General features: G+C 46.5%; 1 protein-coding gene across 2 annotated transcripts in view; it reads right to left on the reverse strand.

Annotated features, from left to right (window-relative positions):
- Positions 1 to 25648, reverse strand: part of MANBA (mannosidase beta) — a 243937-nt gene that overhangs the window by 130823 nt on the left and 87466 nt on the right. For both annotated transcript variants that reach the window (XM_085636128.1, XM_085636120.1), the window contains 2 exons: positions 18603 to 18754; positions 2228 to 2345 (listed from right to left, as the gene is read on the reverse strand). In XM_085636128.1, coding sequence (XP_085492254.1) covers positions 2228 to 2345; positions 18603 to 18754 — 270 coding nt within the window. The remainder of the gene's footprint in view (positions 1 to 2227; positions 2346 to 18602; positions 18755 to 25648) is intronic.

Raw genomic sequence — 25648 nt, forward strand, 5'->3', positions numbered from 1 at the left:
ACAAAAAAACCTGAGCATTCTGAAAAAATAGAAGGACTACACTTTTACATCAACCACCACCACGTCCACCACCACCACCACGTCCACCACCACCACCACGTCTACCACCACATCCACCACCACCACGTCTACCATCACATCCACCACCACCACATCCACCACCACCATGTCCACCACCACCAACACGTCCACCACCACCACCACCATGTCCACCACCACCACGTCGACTACCACCACCACCACGTCCACCACCACCACCACGTCCACCACCACCACGTCCACCACCACCACCACCTGTGACAGGTAAAGAGTCACTGGAGGGCAGGGGTAATAGGAGTGTCAACCCCAGCTGTACATGAGACATTTAAGGATGCATTGGGTGCGAGAAGACAGGAATAGGGGCTAGAAGTATTACACAAGACCCAAGATACATTTTGAAGAGGCGCAATGTCACAGGGGCTCCTGTAAAAGCATTCGCAGCATCTCTACCTCACAGTGGCATACCTGTACAAGCCACTTACAAGCATTGGCATAGCCAATAGGTCTCACCTTTGGGACCTTATAAGTGTTTAGCCATGCAACACTTGATGTTGTTGCACCAAGGATATTGTGCTGGATAACTAAACACTTATAAGGTCCCAAAGGCAAGACCTATTGGCTATGCCAATGCTTGTTCTAAATAATCTTTTACTTATTGGTGATAGGTGCATTAACAGTTGCCTCAGCCATTTTTTGTAAATAGTTTGCAGTTGTATGAAGCATGACCAGCCACACTTTTTCTGTACAGGTAATGTGGCCTTAGGATGCGGTTGTTGGATTACTGTTCTTCTTCCAATTTGTGGATTTGTGGTCAATAAGTCTATTTGGTAGGGAGCAGAGAGAGGAGATTTATGCTTGTCTGTCAGCTTAATAATGACTGGAAAGGTAAATCAACACAAGTGATCAAACTGGTGCTGCTGCTTAAATTAAAGGTGGACTGGCAAACGGGCTATTTTGTTGCAAATAAGCATAGGAATAGGGTGTGCAACGTAGATCCAGGACAGATTTTCAGGGTGTCCAGATAACTTAAAAAATATATAAAATGAATCAAAATTGAACTAATAATTGTAGTTCATGTTTCATTTTTGGCAATCTAGTACTGACCTGGACCTTCTGGATCTACAGTGATCCCTCATGATCTACATTAGGTAGAGTCTTTAGGCATCCTATAAACTGTACAGAAACCCGTGTAAATGGAATAATTATTTGTATATATTTACCCAGAGGTGTGCACTGCCTTTCCTAATTAGGGCAAGGGGCCATCATATTTGCTCTTTATAGCAAACAAGTATTGAGGCTGTCCCCCACTTCAATCATACCATACCCTCTCTCCCACCCTTTCCCCTGTTCAGAGCGTTTGTCACCACTGTGGTTGTTTTATTTATTTTAGTTTTTTTACAGTCGAAACTATACGCTTCCTGTAGTAAAGGTAAGGTAGAAACTATAAGCTTCCTGTAGTAAAAATAAGGTAGAAACTATAACCTTCCTGTAGTAAAAATACAGTACACTTCTACTTTAACATCTCTGCACAAGTCAACCCTGCGTTCAGCACCCAAAAACTTTCCTAATTCTCGGCGTCTCGAGAAGAGATCTCTCGTTCAGCGACAGCCCGGGATAGTGTGGCCCATCGCTCACCTACCGCACTCCGACGACCTCATGTTTTATGGTTTGATACAAGGAAATACTAAATTGATCTGCAGCTGACACTGCAATGATAAATCCAAACTGTTTTAAAAGGGACCACACACACACACATTTACCACACACACACATTTACGAGTCACCTGCAGTCCTCACGCTAATCATGTGCGAAGACAAGTGAAGATTACAAAACGCTGACCATTAAATACAAGTAATTTTACAGAAAGAAGGAAGGAAAAAAGGGGGTAGGAAGAAGGAATGACAGATGATTTCAAATCAGTTAAGGTGCTAATGGGCGATATGCTTGTCTGGAGTTTACCAACTCCCCCTTCTTGTAGGTACTTCTGTTTATGTCGTGCAGTGTGTGGCCTAGGTTGGAACATGCATTACAAAAATGTGACAGCGCATAACCTTTATAACCACTATCTTTTAAATTTCGCAATGGCTCAAATAAATAATACTTCTGGTCAATCTTATTCAATAGGTGCATCATTACTGGCAAATGCAGAGTTCGTTCATCTGTTGTTGTGATGAAAATTAATTTTACCATTATCCCAAGTTCATCGCAGATTTCATAGAATTCGTCCTGTTCGTAAACTCCTCCTCCCCAAACTCGCAGTGTGTTCATGTTGGCATCTGCTGCGGACTGCAGAAGACGCTTCAGCCTGGAGAAGGAATCAAAGTGTAAATTACGCACATTGGAAATAAACTTCAAACAAAAGCACTGATTTAACATTTTTTGCATTGAATAATTCATCATTCTTTTTAAAAACACAACAGACTAATAGCTGAGTCTGACAGTCTTGCTCTGAGGGGTTGGTGAGGCCCTGGATGGTGACTGGGAGTGGGCAGGGTCTCATCTTCTGCAGCGATACAAGATGGCGTCCACCGCCCTCATGATGCCTCTTGGGATGTGGTGCTCCTGGTGAGATCAGAATGCCTTTGTGCCATGTAAGATCTGTGACACATAGCGTGAAGCATGAGATTTGAGTGGGAAGCATGAGATTTGAGTGGGAAAGCATGGCATACACAAGGGTTCATGAAGTCCCAGGCTTCGGAGGCCTGAGCCATGCCAAGGGTTGATCCCACGGCTGAGCGGGGTAAAGCACTGCAACTTGAAGGTGCTCCAATTCCACAGGACTCCAAGATGGAAGGCAAACAACCTGAAAAGGGTAAGCAGGACTACTTCACACACTGGCAAGAAGGTGGTTGTCAGTGGAGAGGAAGACCAGCGCTCATGGGCAGATGCGCATATGAGGGGTCATGAAGGAGATCATGGCATCACTGGGCACAACTATGAAGAAGTGGTGTAGGAAGTTGGGTTTTTGCTCGAGTGGCATGAAGACCTTTCTCAAGCAACAACCACAATACCAGTCAGGGTGAACCACAAAAGTCACTAAATTAACGTGTGCTTAACCCTCTGGTAGCTGGGCCCAAAAGCAGACAGGCTTAACTGCGAGGCACTGTGTTAAGCATTTAAACCACGATCAACCAATATGAAAAGTCTCATACCAATTAAAAAAATATAGAGTTAATTTTAATATATAAAATGATACCAAAATGAATGAAATCCAATCAGTAGAACTAGGGTTATGAATTTTTAAAATTTTAAAGTGAAAAATAGTCCCTTTAGTGTCACATGTATCATCATTTCAAAAAGAGATTACCGAATTGCGTTTCTCTGTGAATCGCAATTAGGTAATGTCAATTCGAATGTATGAAACTCCATGAGTTTCATTCAGGTTTCCTTAATTATTATTATTATTAGTGAGGCAGGTTGCAATTTGCAACCCATTAGTAATCGCTAAAATCACAGGGGCGGTGGCCTGCTGGGGTAAGCACACCACCACGTCTGTGATTGCTTTTAAATAAAGCAATAATTTTTTTGTTTTAATTCCTTAAAGGAAAACGGGTTGCGTTTTAAAAAAGAGAAATGAAAAGTTTACTTTTAATTTTTTAAGAGCAAGCAGTGGTCCCCCGGGCATTTTTACGAACATTCACCAAGGAAGGGGTCACTTGGGGACCCCTTCCCGTTTTTGAATGGGTTACCACCTACTTTAAGTAGGTAGTAAAATGCAAATGCTTTGTGATCGCATTTTGGTTGCAAAACATTACTACATACCGCTGCAATTTGGTATTAAGCAGGGACGCCCTAAACGTGCCCCTTCCAAATACCGGTTTGGTATGTATTTGCAATTCTAAATTGTGATTTGGTAACATGTTACCGAATCGCAAATTAAAATTCATATATACCAAAAAGAATTTTACAGGTCGCATAAGGCCCGATTCTGTGAATCGGGCCGTTTGTGACTGGTAAAGTGCATGATACAAGTGGCCCTAAAAGATCAAAGTGCCAACAGCGGGTATCTGGTTGCAAGAGATCGGGGTAAAGTCAAAAGCTAAGTCCGAATGAAATGGAGTGCGGTTCGGCTACACGAGGTGATTGCATCCAATCTCGGCTTACCTCTGGACTTAGAAGACATTATGAAGAAAAGTTCATGAGAAGGTAAAATTGAGTAGGGCAAGACAGCCGAGATGTCCAAGGAGGAGACATCGTTGTCAGGAAGGGGCTGGAAGGGGTCACAGTGAAGATTTCTACATTCAACTTTGTCATTTTGTTTTGGTCACAAATCTCCAAAGGTCCCAGGTCTCAGGTTTTGGTTGTATGGGGACCTTTGGCACCACTTCCAAGGGTCCATGACTGGTTGGGCACCACTTGGAGGGCAGGCCTCACTCCTGGCAGGGTCCAGGTGGAAGGGTTCAAGGTTTTTGGAGCTTGTGGTGTCCCTGTAGCTCAGAGCAGGAGGCCAGACAACTACCCTTGAAGTATCTCTGGTAGTACTGTGATCAGGCAGCAAGGCAGGCCTCAAGAAACAGGGCAGTATTCTGTGGGTACAAGGCAGGCATCAGGGCAGTCCTGTGGATTCCAAGGCAGTACTTCTGAGTGTCCTCCAGAGGTGCAGAAGTGAACTGAAGAGTTGGTTTGCGGGTTCAATATGTATACCTGGTGCCAGCCTTTGAAGGGGGGAAACTTCTAGGCTACCCCCACATCTGGTACTGTAAAGTTCCTTTCCTTCCCTGCCCAGGCTCCAAGTAGTCTGGTATCATGTACCTTTGTGAGTGTGCTGCACGCAGCTCTTTGAAATATCAATGAGGTAGGGAACAGCCCAACCCCTCCCATCTCGGCAGGCTGGCCCATCCTGCCAACACCTGGTCCCCCTTTGCCTCACTGTCTGGGAGGAATACACAAAGACCAACTGCCAACTATTTACAGCCATGTGACCCAGGTCACAGGCTGCAAGCACCAAATGGTTAGTACAGGAAAATGCCAACTTTTAAAAGCAGCATTTTCAGATTGGTGACTTCAAACATGACTTTACCATTAAACAGGATTTTAAATTAAAATTCTTTTGAGACCAAACATTTTATATCTTCTTGTTTCCAATCAAACATTAGCACTTATTAAATGTAATAATCTAATCCAATGTTATTCTATGGGGGAGGTAAGCCTCAAAGTAGGGAAAATTAATTTGGGAATTTTCCATTACCAGGACATGTAAAACTTAAAAACACATGTCCTACTTTTTAAATACAATGCATCCTCCCCTACGGGCTGTTTAGGGCCTAGCTTATGGATGATTTATATGTATATAAAAAGGGAGGTTTAGGCCTGGAAGAAGGTTTATTTTGCCAGGTCGAATTGGCAGCGTACAACTGCGCAAGCAAACTGCAATGGCAGGCCTGAGACGTGTTTTAAGGGGCTACTGAGTGGATGGCACAGTAAGTGCTTCAAGCCCACTAGTAGCATTTAATTTACAGGCCCTGGGCACATGTAGCACCACTTTACTAGGGACTTATAAGTAATTAAATGTGCCAACTGGGTGTACAGAGTCCTAATGCCAACAAAAAGGAAATTAAGAATTTTGAAATTCAAAAAACATGCGGGGAGAAGGCAAAAGGTTTGGTGATGGCCAAACCCAACAAGTGGGAAAAGGCAGAAAGCTCACCAACAGCGGTAGAATCCTGTCTTGAGCAGGTGAAGCTTAGAGAAGTGAGCTGAAAGGGTCAGGTGAAATTCTTAGAGTACAGGAGGGGGAACAGGAAGGAGAAGATGGAAACGGGTTCGGACATTTAATTAGAATTAAGGGTTCATACAGATTTTGGAAGATAACCCGTCCGCCATCTCATTGTTCCCACACTCTCTCTAGAGTATATGAAGTGCCATGATTTCAACAGTGTACCGTCTTCTGGCAGAAACCTATGACCCGTGTCCTGCCTGTCATTGGGCCATCCAATCAATGCACATCAGACCATAATTTCCATTTAGAAACAGATGCTCAGACACACATTTTTACTGTTAATGACCATGAGGAAAGCCTCAATATCTCAAAAAGGAAACCTAAGAAACTGTCCTCAGGCACTGGGAGAAAACTCCCAGCATACCAGCGCCATTTGTTGTTTTTTTTGTTTCTCAATAACAAACTCTCCAGTTGGGAGTTTGTTTTTGAAAAACAAAACATTTTGCCCTGTGGATGCATTAAACATGGAGCTCACTGAGCAAAGATTCAGTGGCCCCCACCACCTCACCAAGGCTATACTGAAGGCAAAGCGGTCCCTTCTTATCTGATGGTGATCTCTTTAAGTATTGCAGGATGTCTTCCGCAAGGGGAATGGAGGACGTTGGTCTGCTGATTCGGCAGGCAGGCAAGATACCCACCAAATCTGAAGCCCCTTAGACTTCAAGCACAAAGTGCTGATGCAGAAGAAATATGAAGGAGCTTTGTAAACTCTTGAGACGAATCTGGAGGTGTTGGAGAATGCAAGAAGAATGGATAACATTTGAGTTTTTGGGTTTCCTTCACTGCCTGTTCTTGACAAGTCTATAAAAGAGGTGATGCAGCCCTTTTCTTAAAGAACCTAAATCCACTGGACTCTGAGACACTGATTAAAAAAGAATGTGGTCCCCTTTCTAGGCCCTTTGTTCAAATGCACAATGTCGATGGGGTAGGCTTCTAGTGGTTGGGAGATCCTGACTTTTGTGCCTCCGTCCGGCAGCTGCATTGAAACATTTTCCCCAGGAGGAGAGGAATTGTATACTGCTCTTTCCTGATTTCAGTGCCCTCAACTAATATAAGAGGATAATACTTCAAGTGCTTGAGAGGGCCTTTTCTGAGTTGAGCTTATCCGAGAGCCCTGGAAGACACTGTAAATCATGAAGATAAATGGCATGAGGTAACGCAGGTGGACCCAGTACAATCCATCCTGGACACTCTGCATGGTAGTAAGACCAAAGTCACCTGCAGCGGTTGGGAGTGGTAGATGGTGACTGACAGTATTTTCTGGGCCTTTGACAGGCTCACAAACTCTCTTTGTATTCATACCTCAAACGACTTCGATACTGGAGGAGAAAGATAGCACATGGAAGGCACTGTACGTTAATTAATGGGGCTTTGATTGGGTTTCCTCCGTCACTCCCTCCGTTCCTATCGCCTTGTCCGTTTGTCTGTGGTCCAGTCCCTTCTTCCCTTTTCGCTTATTGTGTTCTTGCCCGTATTTTCCTTTTTGTCTCTTCATTTTGTTAACCTCCCTGGGTGGGAATTTGGTTCACAGTGGGTATTCAGTTTATATACAAAACGTTGTGTTATATATAGGTTGATCCTATAAGGCCTAGCTGAGTTTTTCAACTTGTGTAAAGTTTCAATGAAAATCGGTGTATCCTTGAAAAAACTATAATAAGAATGGAGAGAGCATAATTGTTGCAGGTTAAAAAAAAAGACTGACTACGGTGAACCCCCCTTCAGCAACCAGTCAAGCAAAGCACAGAAATACAGGATATCTCAGCCTTTGAAGATGAGAAGCAACCACCACAATCACATTCGTGAACACCCAAGGGGGCTAGGTGAGGCTGAGGGGGAGCACAAAAAATTCAAAGTGTTCCTGGCCCACCCTAAACCACAGGTAACGCCTGCAGGACTACCACACGAGTATATCAAAATATGTGTCCTGCAAGTCCAGGGACACCACCTAGTTCCCAGGATTTAGAGCAGATAGAATCTTAAGCCAAAGTGAGCATTTTTAAGTTGTCCTTCTGCAAAAAGACATTTAGAGGCTAAAGGTCCAGCATAGGTTTAAGGTCACTGTCCTTTTTCAGAACAAAGAAGTAGCCCGAATTATAACCCTCGCCTCTCTCAGAGTCTGGTACCGTTTTGATAGCACTATTGGAGAGTAATAGATGTACTTCCTGCAGTAAAATAGAAAGAGGATCCTCCAAGATTCATTCTGGTGGGAAAGAAAGGATTAGTTGGAAGGAAATACAAGGCAGGGAGTTGCTCCTTTGAACAATCTGTAAGACCCATCTGACGGATGGATTGCCAACGTTGGAGGAAATAAAGAATCCTGCCCCCTACAGGTTGGTCTTAAGTTGTTGAAGACAAACTAAAGCGCCTTTGTGGTTGTGGTAGCAAGAGGTGAGCAGATAGAGGACTGATGCCCCTGCTGGCTGGTACAATGTCTGCCAGTGGCACGTTCACACACCGACAGGACCGGGCTGTCTCCCGCACCACCAGCTAGAAAAGCTGATGTTTTCTATAGGCTACCCCCCAAACCTCAAATAATTGCCCCTAAGAACTGACAGGGAATTGTTTTGGACGAGTCAAAAGCCCCAAGAAACACAATTTGGGCCCTACTGTCTTCAAACTGTTTCAGTGCAGGTTCTGCCTTCTCTACCAAAAGTCTGGAATCATCAAAAGGTAGGTCTATCAGAGATGCCTGCACATCGCCAGAATATCTGATGGATCATGGATCTCATCCAGCCACGCCTGCAAAGCACGACACTGGTACTGCACAGATAACATATTTTGCCCAACATTGATAATCTAAACCAGGGAGGCCCTAAAGTCCTTCAGGGTCACCAGCAAGAGCTTGCTGGCCATGTCCCACAAGGCATGCATGGAGCGACCTAACCGGCAGACTGCATTTATGGACCATTGCACCAAGCTGGTAAACAAAAATATCTGTTTGGCAAAGGCATCAATCTGTTTTGATTTTATTATCTGGCGGATTAGTCTGAAATAAGGTGGGGTTAATTTTACTGGTCAAAGCTTGTGAAATAAGACTTTCTGGGGTAGAGTGCTTGGTTAGGAAGCCAATATGCTCAGGTTCAGGCCTGTGTTACCTTTCTACTTGTCAACATATGGGTGAACAAGAGCGTGGTTTCAACCATGTACCCAATAAGGCATCTGTGATGGTGTCGTAAAATGGGAATTAGGGCACTTATTTTGCTGACCCAGGTTGCAGATTCTCCATCAGAATAGTAGTCTTTGTCCCAACAGAGAGTAACTCTAATTCTACTTCCTCAGCTGCCCTTCAAATAGCCACTGCAAATGAGGCACTTTCATTAGTTGGTGGTCCATGTGGTGAGTCAAGTTTTGTTTCAGGGGAGGTGACGAGCCTACTTATATTCTGTAAATCAATGTATGAAGTAGCAGGGGTATAATGAGAAAGAAGCAAGCCATCTCACTGTCTATCGTCATCTATATCTTGGGGTGCTCCCTATTCTGGTTTAGGATCAGTCACAATCAAAAGTAAGTGGAGCCTCTGCTGATGGTGGGATCGGGTTAGAGGCAAGAGGTTTGCTAACCGGTTGCGCTTTTGTTATTCCACAGCATGACACTGGGAGGGGTCTTGCCAATGTTGGTTCATGGTCTGACATTGGCATCAGCACCAGGTCACCGACTGTTGCTGGTGGAGCCGGCACAGCATCAGTGCAGTGGAAACTGGTGTGGGCCTTGGGGACCGACTGGAAACTTGTGCCTGGTCAGTCTGAGTCCGGTAACAAGTCTCGAGTGGAAAGAGTGTGTTGAGGAAGGATCCGCCGACACTAACCAGACTGAAGGCTCATACAGCACCTTGGGGACTGAAAGCCCACCAGAGAAAGTCAGAGGGTCACTGAAGATTTGTATCATGGTCTCAGTAAAGACTTTGATCTGCTATGGGGTAAACGATGACCTGGTAAACTCATTCAGGTATGGACCAGCTGGGACATTGGCACTGTGGCGGTTAATCTCAGATTATGACACCCTCACTCTTATTGAGAGCAAGATGGGGCTAGATCCTACTTTGCTTTCTTCTGTGTGGAGTTTGACTTACCTACAGATTTTGAGCAGGAAGTGGAGTAGTCGCTGGAAGGCCTTCATGACTGGAATATGAAAAAGGGAGGGGGGGGTGAGACCTGTGTGAAGGCTGTGGCTTCTTCTTAGGCTTGGCGAGGTACAGCTTCACTGCTAAGTCTCAAATCGACTTTGGGTGCATCAGGGGAAATTGATAAGACAACCCAAGTCGTGACCAAAGCCAAGGCATGAAAGACCTACCTTGTGGGGGTACGTGGTCCTCATCTGCTTGTGCCAGTCTTGCCATTGCTTAAGGGCAGTTGTTTTTGAGAGGACACAGTTCCTTAGCAACCTGTCTTGGTAGAATTCCAAAACCATCAGAAGAGCTATAAAGTTGGGAGCAAATCTTTGGACCAGCGTTGCCAGGCATATAAAGGAAAAAACTGACAAAACAGGGATGGCACTGATATGCAGCTCTGCTCCATCTCTTCCGGGGTAGTATACAGCCTGTGCAGGGCCGCATGATGCCACCTATTGGCACACAGAAGAACTACTGGAAAAACTTCTTCAGAGCAAGTCTGCCACTTGGAGATATTCAAAGGGTGCGGAATCTGCAGTTAGAAATAGCCATCAGAAGAAACCTTTAACATATTTTAATCCTCAAATGTTTAATGTCTTCCACATCAACACAGTGATTCATAATTCAAACACCAACAGCATCAATGTGATTATGGGCAGTGAGGGTGTTGAGTGTGTGGACATGTGAGCGTGTAGATAAAACAGGAACTTTTTACAACAAGATGAAGATGAAAAAGTGAAGAGGTGAGCAAGTTGTAGAATGGAGAGAACATAACTTGATTGAGTTTACGAAATGTCTGAAGTGCTGCCTCCTTTTCTTCAGCTGAGCTTATATGGATGATCGCATGAGATGATAAAGAGAAGAGCACAATTATGATAATCACGGATTTGAAATTAATGGTGAAGAAGAGCAGATGTCAAATGACAAGCCACTGCTTGCCATGCTCAGGGCACTCTTGGCATAAAAGCCCTAGTCGGATGAAGACCCAGTACAGAGTATGGTAAGAGGTATGCAGAGCTCTCCTTATCCTCTTGGAGGAAGGTGAGGGAAAGTGAGGTTGTGTGAAGATGGCACTCACTTGATAAAACTTAGAGGTACATGGTATAGTACAATCAATCTGATTACCCCTTTGCAGTAAACTGTGTTAGTTCATGTATAAAGTAAAAAGATCATCTGTTACCTGAAGAATAGTATTTTATATTTGTGACTGTGCCTCTGAAGACATACATGGTGAATGAGAAGTAGATAAGGTGTACTTAAATGTATTCAAGGTCATAACACAATGTCTAAGGGCAGGCACTCAATATTAATAGTTCAAAATATCCAGGTACTACACTCAGTTGCTAGTTCCTTCTACCAGACAGTCTTTGGAGATTGGAAACAAAGGCTCCAAAACTTCAAGTACCACATCTTTCTGCATCAGCACCAACCGGCTTTTTCAACGATTGTAATGAATAAGTCTTCTACTGTAGCAGCAGTAAAAGTCAGGAAGAAGGCAGAATAAAAACAGAAATGTGTAGTACTTGCACCACCAGCAGAAATCTGCCTTTTGCAGGTATTGAAACATCACAAAAACTGCATTCAAAATAGCAGCTACGACGTAAGCTAGATACAATTAAAATTATAATTTCCCAAAGCATGAAAACACAAACTTATGAATCTTTTTATAATCAAAGTTAAAATAGATCACAACACAGGCTGCAGACCTGTTTTAGTGACAGAATAAGAATAGGGGTGAAACTATCCAGTCGGGGCTCCCATTAGTAAGAGCAAACCAGGAAGGGCTAGAAAGTGGATATGTATGTGTATACACAAAGAATGACAAATTGCTAGGTTTCTTTCCATATTGTTTTTATTACATTTCAACACAACATACATTACAATCACATTGTCATGTTCAACACATATATTATATCTATTGTGCCGAGAATTCCCCCAACTTCCCTCACTCCCTACTGCCCACCATGTCGTACCACTAAAATACTCCGTACTCCACAGTGTGTCCTTTATCGATGGCCACCCCCTTTGCCCAGCACATATGGCGAGTGCCTTGAACCGATATCGTCTCTATACCTGCTCAGTCAAGTTTGGCCACTCCCAGCTTGTCCCTTCCCGGTGTGCCTTGAACTTTCCAGATATTCTAGCCAATGTTATTCAACTGCTATGCCCTCAAAGGGGCTGCGAATCCAGGAAGGGGGGGTCCCTTAGTGCATCTAACATAGCCGCCCACACTCGTAAATCATCTTCCCCCTTATTGTGGTGCCTAGTCTGTCTCATATGGATGTCCTCTGCCACTGCCCACTCTGATATGTCTCTAAGCCACTCTCCTACACTGGGAGGGTTATGCGCCATGCACCTCTTGGCAATCCTTCACTTAAGCAATACGAGCTCCAGGAGCACAAATCTCCTACTTAGCCTTTTCCTCTTTAGGTGTGGGAGTAACCCCAGCAGCACCACCCTGATACGAAGCTGTATGTTCCACCCCTCCACTATTTCCTGCCAGTAAGAGCCCAGTGATCACCAGGACCAAGCGATGTATATGAAATCCGCTTCCCCCTCTCCACAACACAAATAATTCTCCTCTCTTGTGGGATATTTGATGTGTAGTGTCTAGGATGAGGTATGCCTGGTGATTGTAGTTATAGTGAATTAACATGAATCTTGCACTGGAGGCGACCGTCTTCGCTCCCTTATGAACCTTATTCCAGTCTGCTTCCGTAATCGATTCAGCGATTGCTTCTGGCCACCTCTCCTGTATTTTCAGTAGTGTATCAGACGATTGTCACAAAATGCCCTCTACAGGGGAGATTTCAACCTTCTACCCTAGCCAGAGCTAAAAGTGTTCCCAGAGTCTGTGAGCGAGGAGATTCTTCCAGGAAACTGGGCCACAATTCAAGGGCCATGGCAGAAATGTTTGTATATTAGAGGTACTGTACCTGTCCTCACTCAAAGGTCTCACCCGCCTTCTGCCACGCAATCAATCATCCGACTGTGTACAGGTCTCCCAGGGTACTACAGCCTCCCCTCTTCCTTCTATACGTTCAGGTCAGCAGTCTTTTTCACGAATGGCTGGAGCACACCAATGGACATGTCTGATGTAGGTGGTGCCCACTTTATCACCCTTTTTACCACCCATTCCCACAATCTACACATCTGCCTCACCACCAATGACATCTCGGCTCGCACTTCAGCACTCTTCAACAACAACATGGGTAGTAACTCCACAACACAGGAGCCCCCCAGCAACTGTTTCCCCCAATTGTCATCTGGATCCATCCAGTGCACTGCATGTTGCAAGTGCACCGCCATGCAGTAGGCCTTCACAACCGGCAACTCAAGACCACCCTTATTCCAAGTCCGTTTGAGGGTACTGAGCCCAACCCTCTCCTACTTTCCAGCTCACAGTAATTCGGTACTTAGTTTATCAATCTCAGAGAAGTAACGCAGCAGGATCTTATACTGCGAGCCCTGCAATGTGTAGAGGTATCTCGGCACCAGCACCATTTTGATCAGGGCCACTCTGCCCATCAGGAACAAGGGCAATGTCTTCCAAAACCTGAATAGTCAGGCCCTAGCATCTACTCCCCGCTGCATGTTTAGGGTTCTTGAGTCCGATTCAGTCCGCACAACTCTAGTTCCCAGATATTGCATACTTGCAGTCTCCCATGGGAATTCTGACGCTGGCGGTTGGTCCAACGGTTTTCCCCTCAACTCCCCCAAGGGGAAGAGGGAGATCTTGTCACAATTTACATGGAATCCTAAGATGTCCCCAAATTTGTGCATTGCCCCAATAGTATGGGCATCATTGGTGTACATTAATAGTCCATACTATGTTTCTCTCACATGGATACCCCAGGTTCCCATCATCCTCTGAAGAGTACCTGCAAAAAACTATCACTAGGGCGAACAGAAGACGAGACAGTGGAAAACCCTGTCTCCCATTCTGACTCTTGCCCCCGGTATGGTATGCAAAAGTAGTACCCAGGCTATATATTTATGACCCAACCCTGCTTTGTCGAGTATTATCCACAAATATTACCATTTCACCTAATAAAATGCCTGTTTCATATCCAGGAATATTAGGGCATAGGTGTCCTCTTCCAAATGCGGCGGGTGATAAACATGCGCCAGTTGCCTGATATTACAAAGGGTGTTCCATTTCAGGATAAATCACACTGGTCATTGATAATGGGCAGTATGATGACGGCTCTGTCGGATCCTTACCTGGGTTTGCCAACATCACCACCAGTGTCTCACGCACTGAGTCCGTCAGTCGCCCCCTTTCTAGTACCTCATTATAGACTTCCAGCAATTTGGTTGCCACTACTCCAGCGAGCCTCTGATAGAGCTCCACTGGTATCCCATCCCCTCCAGGTGCCTTCGCTGTTTTGAGGCTATGTATGGCCGCCACTATATCTGGCTAATGGCGACTCTAGGTAGTCCCTATCTCCCGCTTCCAATCTTATCATTGGTGCATCCCGCAAAAATTGGCATCCCCGGGCCACAGCTGATAGATGTGTCAGAGAAGGACCGCAAACATGGCGTGTATGGCCTGTTGAGTGCACACCAGTTTCTCACTCATGCCTTTTTTAGACAACAGTGGAACCTGACGTGGCTCCTGGTTAACCAACTGAATCAACAACGCTCCCACTTTATCTCCCCCAGGATGCAAATGCTATTGAATGGGCCTATACACAAATTTGTTCAACCTACTCCAATCTGCCAGGATTTCCCCCTTACGTTGCCGCCCTTCTGGGAGTCTGTTTGGGTTTTGCAGCAACTCATCTTCGAGTGCACTCAGTTTATGTTCCTAGCTATCCAGGTTGCTCTCCAATTGCTTCCTGACCTCATACATGGTTTTCATGCTCTCCGCGGAGTACCACCTTCAGGGCTTCCCTTTCCATTGCTCTACTACTCGTACTTCCCCAGTTATCACTGAAATAATACATCAAAGTTTTACTGACCATGACAGGGCCCAAGTCAGTGCTGGTTTCATATGTAGCTTGGATGCATCACATTCCAGCACCCCATTCAGTACATAGTTGAGCAAAGGTGACCCCTCCATCTCTTTCGTAGTGGCTGTATACATTCACTCCACACTTGTCTCCTGAATGAAGGCTAGTGAGACCTCATAGTGCTTCATGTACGCATGCAAACTCCTTCTCTTCTCCACCCGACCGAGCCCTATGACATTCCATGTCAATATTTTAGTGGCATTACTTGCCATTGCTAATCTGAGTACCATCATTCTTTGTCCCATTGCTGATTCCTGTTTGAACCATAAGACCCTCATCACTTCCTGGCACTTCCAATACAATGGAGAAAAAAAATCACATAAGAGCATTCCAACTTTCTTTGAAACTCAACTTTAACAGACTACAGATGTCCCTTCTCCCCCACCCTCCCTCAGGAAGCACATGAAATAATCCCACCCCTGCGACTGGCAGTTTGTGGTAACACATCCACCACCCCATCAACACCCACTAAGTTCAATGATCTCCTCCCCAACTAGTGCTTGTGTTACGCTAGTAGTCCTCTCACCATAGGGAGTGGCAACACCTTAGCACTCAAGACCCTCCCCCCTGCATCAGGGCCACTATCTCCCCATCAGCAAACAAATGTTACTCAAGACTCGGACATACATTCACACCCCATCATTCCTTGCTCTCGCCTTCTCATACAGTGCTATCTCATGCGGCATCAATCTACAGAATCGCAACCATATACAAGGCAGCACTCGATGACCTCAACCTCCTCCACCCTGGCCCAGAGACCCGCTCAATCAGACCAGAAGCTCAATCAGTGGTATCACTGCCTGAGCCCGGGCCCCCCCCATGCCTGGTAGACGATGTCCTGCACCACCCCTGTTTCCGCCAGGGTCGTATCGGGGTGAACCACTATGCGTCCCAGCAGTTGTGAGGAGCTCTGGCTTACTGACGACATGGTCCCCCCCCTTCAATCTTGCCAACTGTCATACCTTGGCCCGGATATTCCGTCCTCATAGGGTATCTCAGCTTGGAGGGCCTCCAGGCAACGTGTCTAACCAATCATTGGCTTCCTCCGGTGTGTAGGAAAAGTGTCTTTCCATCAAACACGACCGTCAGTTTAGCATGGAATATCAAACTGTACTTTAGTCTTCGGTTCCGATGTGGCCACTTGACTAAAAAAGTTTTTATGCAGATCCTGCACTCGTTTGGTGCAGTCCAGAAAAACAGATGCTATTCCCTTTGAACTGTGGTGGGCCATGGACCCGAATATGTTGCAATATAATATCACGGTCCCTGAAATTGAACATTCGAGCAATGATGGTACTAGGGGGGCGTCCCCGACGGCAGGACCAGCGGTTTGTGCGTCCGATCAATGTTGAAGAATTTTGACAGTGCCATGGATCGCAGTTCCTTCACAATCCAGGTCTCCAAGAATAGCTCCACTGATGGACCTTCCGCCTTTTCAGGAAACCCTATGAAGCACAGATTATTTCGTCTGGACCTGCCCTCTGAGGCCTCTAGTTTTGCAGACACTTTAGACAGTTTAGGTACTGTCTCTTTCATCTCCTTTACCTTACATTGGAGCTCTGAGACCATGCCCTCCATCTCAGTGACCCTATTTGCAAACTTCCGAAGAACCGTGCAGGGCAAGTTAATGTCAATAGCCACTAAATTAATTTTAACCATCATCTTGACTCTCGAGCCATTGATTGCTGCCATCAGGTCCTCCAATGTTAGGGCACGCTACCCCTGCTACCCACTCTGAACCCTGATTCAGTCACCGGGCCTTCCGGTTGGATAACATGGGGGTAGTTCACTATTTAATTTGTCTGTGACAGCTTAGTTGGTTTATCCTTCCCCATTGCAGCATGTGTTGCAGAACAGCTATAAGCTCCTCCAGATTTAAACCACCCCTGGTCACCTGCGCTCAACTGGTACGATCCTTCGTGTCTCTGTCGGGCAATCGCGTTAGTAGGCCCGGCACCGTCTGGACTCTTTTTCTTGGCCCTTGAACTCACACTGACCGTGCCACTGTCAGGGGCTACCCCCTTGGGCCAAGTGGGTCACTCACTCATTTATGCCTGCCAGTACCACGTCCTCCAAGCGCCAAGTGTCGGGTTTAGGGTCTTTCTTACCAGTCTCGAGGCGTTGGGACGGTTCCCGGTTTCGGTTCTTGTAAGTCTTGGTTTGGCAGAGATAGGGGCGACCCCTTCTGGTAGCCGCGGTGCTGCCGACAATGAAAGTCTAATCAGCCAGTGCCTTCCAGAAGGAGTCCTGAGAGGAAAACCCCAGAGGGAAAAAACCTATGATGTTGATGATGAGACTCCAGGAATGAAGAAGAAGACAAGGAGCCAGAAAACACTGGAAGACCAGGAGCCCAAAAAGGAACCAGGAGAAGACTGGAAAACAAGCTGTAGCAGAAGGCGCAAAGGGAAAAATAAGCACCAATGGAAGGAAGGAATCACCAAAAGAGGAGCCACGGAACCAACAGGAGTGAGGACACACCAGCAGGAACAAGGAGTGTTGCAACGCAAGAAGGAAAGGTTCTGATCCCTTAAATACAGAAAAAACAGGCGGCGACACAAGGGAACAGGAAGTGACATACGGAACAGGAAGTGACATATAGGAACAGGAAGTGACAAAACAGGAAGGAGAGGTGACCCTATCTTGGATAGGGAAAAGAGTGAAGTGCATTACCGAAAGATCGCCATGTTAGGAAGGTAAGTAACCCTCCCCTATTGCCTTCTGGGAGCAAGGTGAAGAGGAGAGCAACAATATGGCCCCCAAGGAAGGGGGATCATCAGACGCCCACACCAGGTGAGTGTAATGTCCCAAGGTGCCTCGGGAAGCAGATGGGCCGCCGTGCAAGTATGCGGCATGCCCGAAAACCAACAGGCATCGCAGGTGCTTTCCGCGACACCGTCGAAATGGCCACAGTGGGCTGCGATGCTGTACCGCGGCGCCCCCCAAGAGGAGGGAGGGGCACTGCGGGCTGCACCACGGCCGGGGATGAGGAAATGAGTAGTAGCGCGGGTCGGGAGTCAGCCCGCGGCGTAACACCAAGTCCCGGCCCACCTCCTCTTGGCCCAACACTCATCGGCTCTTTCTTATGCAGACACTCTGCCTGGTGCCACAACATCACCACACTCACTGTACCTGGGTCTCTAGGGCCCACCCGGGGAAGGTCCGAATTGCTACAGTCTATTACCACCGTGATGCTCAGGCTGCAAACTTCACAAGCGCCCCCTACCTTCTCCAGTGGTAAGCCCTATGAAGCTGATCTCCAACGGCAGCAAACACTGCTGGGTCCCATCTGGTATTCCACTGCACAGGAGAAGGGTTGAGAGAATCAGGGTACTGTCCTCTTACCTCTCTGAAGGCCTTGGCTTCTGCTCTGGCCCTCAATGGGGCCCTACTGAGGTACTGCACGACTTAAGTCTTGTCCTCAATCTTCTAGGTAAACAATGGGAGTCATTTATTTATATGTTAGACCATCCGGGCACAGTGGTGTGTGCAGTGATTTCTTTGAGAGAAGGATGGTAAAGATGGTATTGGTTTGGAGTATGAGCAGAAGCTACATCCTACCAGGTTGCTGGTGGTATGCCAGTTCATCTATGTATACGATTGATTCACTGAAAGACGATGACAACTAGAGAACAAAAATAACTTAAATATAATTGACAGAGGATAGTAATACAACCAGAAGAATAACAAATTAGCAATAAAAATCAGTCAACAAGGACTTACACTCCTGAGTTTACTCTGTCCTGGAAGGAGTCAGCTGGAATCCAGTTAGAACCCTTGATGAAAATTGGAATTCCATTAATTTTAAAGTAGAAACTAAGTCCAGGGGATCCAGGTACAGGCTCTTGTACAAGCTCGACAGTCCGAAAGTAAACCTAAATGGAACACAATTGTGAACATGCTGAAAGGGGAGTAATTATAGGGTAGGACATAGCAAGGTAGCTCAAAACTGCATTTTGGCAAAATTACTATTTTTCTAAACATCAACTGGCAATTTGATGCGATGATATAAATATTCAGCAGAAGACAAAAACAGCCACTAAAATATTCTTAAGTTAAGAAAAGGTAAGATAAATAGTTCATTTAACCTTTATTAGAGGTTCCGAACTAACAGTTCTTTTTAGACGATAGCTGGGAATGGCTTTGAGGGAACTAAGGTAAAAGCACTAATGTTTTGACTCATTATTTCATGTGTACTAAACTCCTTAACATGAACCACATGGTGGTGATGCTCTGGTAGCTCCCCTAAAGTCAATTTGTATTTATTGTTTTCTATAGTACTATTGAGCAAAAAAGGCACATGTGACAAATGTATGGCAAACAAGCTATATACAATACAGGGGATATAAGATGATAGTAGACACAGTTCAGGTAGCCCCAAAAAGACGAGTCTTTAATGACTTTTCGAAAGAAAGAAAGATGGGTAAATCACATATTGGTCGACAATGAGTTTCCTAAGTCTGTTGCTGCCCATGTAAATATCTGCAGTGGCGGTGCGTCCATTAGGGCGCTTGGGCATTGCCCCACTAATTAATTTGAGGCACGAGTCAAGTTACAAGCATGCGTGCCGTTGCTGCTGTCACTCTCTCAGTCTCACTCTCTCACCGGAGGCAGTCGGCTCAGAAGGGGGCGGGGTAGCCGCAGCAGGAGTTCAGTGCAAGTGCATAGACGAATGTATCAGGTGGTCGGCGGAGCGCACAGCAAGAGTGCACATGTTCTGTTTAGGGCTTAAAACTTTTGCGATCAGCCCAAACACGCGCACTAGGCTGCTCATTAGAAGAGCGAAGGTTGTTCCATGCCGCTCTTCTAATGAGCAGCCTAGTGCACATGTTCGGGCTGGTCGCAAAAATTTTTAAGCCCTTAACAGAACATGAGCACTACTGCTCTAGCCAATCCTGGCGCTGCTGCTGGAGCAGCGTCTGGATTGGCTGAGACGCAGGCGGTACTTGCTAGCCAGCCAGGAGCGAGCGTGATGTCAGATCCTCCTCGTGGAGACAGACACACCTCGTGTTCACTGCTACCACAGGTGACGGGAACCGGCTGAACCTGCAGTAGCGGCCGGGCGGGCACCAGTGGGGACCCCTGGTCTGATAGGTAAGGTTTTATTATTTGTTTATTTTTATTCCCCCGCGCTCCCCCCCCCCTCCCATGAGCATGCCGGCCGCGGCTGAATATCTGATGTTTGACCTGCTACTTGCTGAGTCATGATGTTTCTTTTAGGACAGATTTCTTCTGAGGCCACACTGGACACGAGATATTTCGAAGATTGTGGAGGTAAATTGGCCTTTGTAGCTTGATTCCCTTAGACGCACTACAGAATATTTAGAATGTTTTCCTCACCTCAATGGGGAGTCAATGTAGCTTCAAAACTAATGAAAGAGGTGATCATTCTTGCTTGAGACAAATGAGTTTTGCTATTGAACGGAGAAAATCATTTGGTGAATCCATGTATGGCTGAGGAAGCCCACGAAAATGGGGTTGGTAAAGTGCTGCTAAGAGATCATCAAACAGTGGACTTCAGTCTACTGCTGGGTTAGTGTAAGCAGATGCTCAATTTTCTTCTTAAAAGGAAGGATGAAGTTGGAGTATTGAGCAACTGTGTTTATATAATGTAACGGATGAGGGAAAGTAAAGTGTCAAAACTGAATCCAAGAGATTTAACTGATTAGGCAATTGAGGGATAAAGCCTGTTGGCTTTGAGTTTGTTTAGACATCTGTATTAGAACTTATTTCAGCATTTAGAGGTGATTTCAAAACATGTGTTTGCAGGCTAAATATAAAGAAGCTATCCAGCATCAATTGTTGGAGTTTCCAGTTGCGGGATTGAAATAGGAGCACATCATTTAATGAAGATTTCTTTTTATACATGGTTGTGTCATTTGCATGATGATGAGTGGAAATTCCCAACCCCTTGAATATCAAGCTCTTTGGTTCGAAGTATAAGTTGAACAGTGTTTAACCAATTTTGAACCTTGAAAGACACCACATGGCATTGTCACCATCCCAGAGGTGGCACCTCCTATCTTTACCAATTCAAAACGACTGGACAGAAAAAAGAGAAGTCCCATCTCAAAACTGGTTCCTAAAATCCCATTCAATTCTCCAGAGTTTTAAGCAGTCTAAAGCAGCTGTCTGTGATGGAGGTTGCTGATAAATCCAGGATAACAATTAGACAGGAGTATCCCTCATCTAATGTGCAATGAACATCAGCTACATTTTGAGGAGTGGCCCTTTCAGTGCTATAGCCTTGGTGAAAGCCCAATTGGTAGTCTGCCAAAACGTGGTTATTGTCGATGTAGCTAGCCAACTGGGAAGAGACACATTTTTCCAATGCTTTACCTTGCCAGGGATGTTTGGAGAATGGTCATAAGATGACCAAAATGTTAGGCCCAAGATTTGTTTTGTTTTAGCGCTGAAGTAAACATGTCATAGTTTTCATGGAGCACTTCCAGGGATAGACCATTGCATGAGATGACAGCTTGTGTCTTTGAGGTGGAAATGCATGTAGTAGGAGACGTGGCAGCGCCCGGAGACCCCACAACCCACCACAGTAAGCCTGAAGGGGAGCCTTATCCCTGAGCTACAGTGAGGGCATAGCACCCCCATAGCATACACAAATGCATGCCTGGCCCCCTGGTGGACACCTGCTTGCCATTTGGCATTTCAGAGAGACAGCGGAACTGCACTCTGGGGGCGGTAGGCCTGGAAACCAATTCCCACCCTTGGTCTTCCCTCCGTTGGGCTCTGGACCCAAGGTTGGTTTCGAAGAGGGGGGCACTGTGGCTTGGCCCGGCAAAGCAGCCCCTTGGCAGGAAACACTGTGCAGCGGCAGTAGGGCCCCACATCCTGTGGCTGTGGGGCATCACCAGAGCATGAAGTCATCCTTGCTCCCTCCTCTCCCTCTTCCCGGTCTACGATGGGAGCCATACTTTGAAATCACAACGAGAGAGGAATTCTGCAGACAAGCTCTCTGAGCCTGTAACACTGGGTTGCGGCAGGGGGCCGCAAACCCTGAGACACAACCGAGGCAGCCCACAACACCTCTCTTCTTTACCAGGGCCATGTCCTGGATAACACTTCCTGCATTATCGTTGTGAGATCTTAAATACAGCACCACACCGCCTTGGCACACCCTTTGGCCCCCTGGAAAGCAGGGTCATAGCCCCACCTGGACAGTTGGTCTCATGTGAAGGGTCAGTATCTTGGGAGTGTCCTCTACCGTATACCTCGACACACCGCTAGAGAGCGCTGCACTGATCCCCAGGCCTTCTTAAATGCAACGTTTCAGCCCCCCAGACCGGCAGGCCCCATCAACTCTGTGTCACTCTAGGTTCCGAGTATACATACTCAGCTATCCACAAACTAGGCACAGACTATTCCCTCACCCACATAGCACAGCACAGCCATACCTGGCGACTAGTGGCCAAGTGATGGACCCTGGTGAATTCCCAAGCCCACTGATGTGCGAAGAGGAGCCATAGGTAAAAATAAAGGTGAACATCCCAGGCCTAATTGAAGATGGACAAATTTACCACTTCACATTCGCCCATGGGTAGTGGTCACGAGGATTGATTCTTGAAACAACGCTCAGCAGAACCTACTGACACAAACGCTATCCTTTAAGCAATCCAAGCCTCAAGGGAGTTGTGGAAACCAAAACTGGAGAAGTAAGGTGGACTATGATTCTAGTCCTGCAAGATTTCCGGAATGTAGCTATCAGAATCACTGAAACGGAGGGCAAGGTCTTTGCCCTGGAGAACAACATCACTTATCTCAAATCTTCAGTCGCCAAATTGCTGCTCACCACTACCCAAGTGGAGGCACGTGCAGAGGATGCAGAAAATAGATCCAGACACAACAACCTGGGGAGCTTCCTGAAGACCTGGCTGAAACCCCGACTCCCAAATGACCACCTCTCGCTGTGGTTTGCAATGGAACGGTCCCTGGCCCGCAAATCCCCCCCCCCCGGGCACACCTCCTCACCCATTCATTGCCCGCACACTGACTTTTCGTGAGACACCATACTTCAAGAGGCACAAAGAGTGGGAGACCTCTTCTTCAAATCCACACACAATGATTTTCCCAGACTACTCCCAAAATGTACAACAGAAGCATAAATCCTTCCATGAAGTGAAGCAGAAACGTAGGGTGATAAACCTTCAATACATGCCGATATTCCCTGCCGTTCTAAAAGTGATAATCTTGTACCCATTTGTTTGACACTCTGGAGGCGGCCTGGAACTCGGCGACCAAGAAGAAGACCCTCTGCCCCACCTCCGAGTCAACCTGTCTGACTCCAGAATGGTGGAATGGCTGCAGTCAGAACCCCTAGCGCCCACGCTCTCGGTGGACAATGAGATTCCGAGGGAAACAAGGCTCCACTCACGGTGCATCGGATTCCAACATACAGGGCCCTGCCAACCCCAGGCGCCCATCCCCCGGGTGGACACAGATGCGGGGCCCCACCTGGACTTGCGCTCACCGGGTCTGAGGATCTACTGACTGCCCAGGAGACCCTCTGGAGCAGCAAATCCTCTGAAGCCCACCTTAGTCTAGCAACCCGAGTCATTTGGCCGACAGCCTTGGTGCATGAATTCTCCATTATTGGTGGTCCATCTCTACAGTCTCGACAACCTGGGTTAACTGTTTTGGCTTTATGTGTTTTTTGGGGACAGATGCTTCTGGGAGGGAAGTATGTGCTGGGGGAGTTGAGAAAAGAAGGGTTGTTATGTTGTATTTTGCTTTAACATTTTTATTGTAGTGTGTGCTTAACCCCTTCAGCGCGGCGCGGATTACCGCGCCGTGCTGAAGGTTCCGTGCGCGGGCGGGGCCGTGACGGAGTGGTTCCGTCATGCGCACAGCGCAACCGATGCGCTTGACGGAACCGCTCCGTCACACGCATCGAAGGGGTTAAGGAACACCAATTACACATCACATTATCAATCCATTATGGACCAGCAACTCACTACTACAGATTCGGTCAAGGGCATGGTGCCCAGACGGCCACTCAGCACGAACCATAAATCATTCAGATCAAAATGCTAATTTCACTGCACTCACCTGGAACGTCAAAGGGCTCTTTGCGTTCCTATAATATGCCCAAAGGAAGCTAACAGCAGTCCTCATGCTTCAAAAAAATTCACCTTATGGGCACGAGATGCCCCTTCCTGAGTCAATATGGTTACAACCGGGTGTTTCACACCAGCTTGTCTAGAGGTATGACAGGAGTCACAATACTGTTTCAAAGAAGCTTTCCCTTTGTGGTTACTTCCACAAACTTGGACCCTTGGGTAGATAAGATGGGGTGAGGGTCACACTGAAGGGCGCCCAGTGAACTTCCCTTAACATTTATGTCCCGCCCCAAGCAGCTATCACCACTCTGGAGGCCTGCCAGACGATTATCCTGGACTTCCCCATTGGTATTACACTTAAAGGGGGAGACTTCAACGCAGTCCCATGCCCAGTAAGAGACTCCCAGTTGTCCCAACAGTGCACCGAATAAACACTCTAAAATCTCTAGCAAAACAGATGTCCTCCCTAGGACTCTGCAAAATTTGGAGAGAGTGACAGTCACCGGGGATAAAATCCACACATACTTCAACAGCACAGAGGAACTTCTCCCATATTGACCTCTTCCTTCTCCCCTGCGCACTGCAGCCATAGAGGTCCTCCCACATGGTTATTCAGACTAATCCCCGGTCTTACTGCATGTGGAGACTCCTGAGACCACACAGTGCCTTAATGCATGGTAGTTATCTGACTTCCAATACGTGGAGGACCTGGAGACAGAAATCTGGGTATACTTTGACACTAACCAAGGCTCAGTTGCCTCAGCTGATACCCTATGGGACGACCGCAAGGCCGTGATCAGAGGCATAGTAAAATCCCATCTCTGCCATATGGAAAAAGGGAAACAGTTCCATATGGCTGACCTTGAAGTTTTCATCCTCCAATTGGAGACTGCATGTGTGACCACCCCCTCCACACCCTATTGAGAAAACTTGAACTCAATAAAACCGGACTATGTCACCTAGCCCCAGAGGAGGGGTGAAAGTGCTGACGGGCCTCCCTCCAACAGGTCTATCTCCATGGAGGTAAATCCAGTAAACTGCTCCACTGGCTTGCCACCGTAGACATGCCCACAAAACTGCTCCCAGAAATCATGGACCACAAGGCAAATGGCAACACACGTAAGGAGCAAAATAGGAGTAACAGCGTGAGCAAAAAGTTGTGTTTTTAAGAGAACCCTCACTCACCAACCTGGTTGGTGACATGCTTCATCATCGGGTTCCACCAGAGAGGCCGAATGCCTCTCTGGTGTGCTACAACGCCTGAACTACAGCGGAGCTGGTTTTTGATGGAAAGGGGAGTGAAAAATTTAAAAGGTGAGTGGTTTTAACCAATAACCAATTTAATTCTGGCAAACCAAATACCGAACTAAAAACAGGTGGGTTGGACAGAAGCCGGCCAATTAGGTGGGACAAGGCTTATCCAGATGGGGGAAGGTCAACATGTTTCTGCTTAATGAGCCCAGTCGGCTAAGCATTCATCAGGACCATGGGGAACACCACGGCGGTATGCACACGCTAAGGTGCACCCAGACCAGTGGTGTGTTAGAGCGGTAGGACTCACTGTTTTACCGCATGAGCCATCCTGTAATTAAGGGGCTAGTAACGCCTGTAAAGGGAAAAAAACAGACATAACACACATAAAGACATATACATATAGACACATTGTGTCACTTGAATATCTTATGCTTTACGTGATTC

This window comes from Triturus cristatus, chromosome 2_1, assembly GCF_964204655.1.
Source record: "Triturus cristatus chromosome 2_1, aTriCri1.1, whole genome shotgun sequence".
Taxonomy (NCBI): Eukaryota; Metazoa; Chordata; class Amphibia; order Caudata; family Salamandridae; genus Triturus; species Triturus cristatus.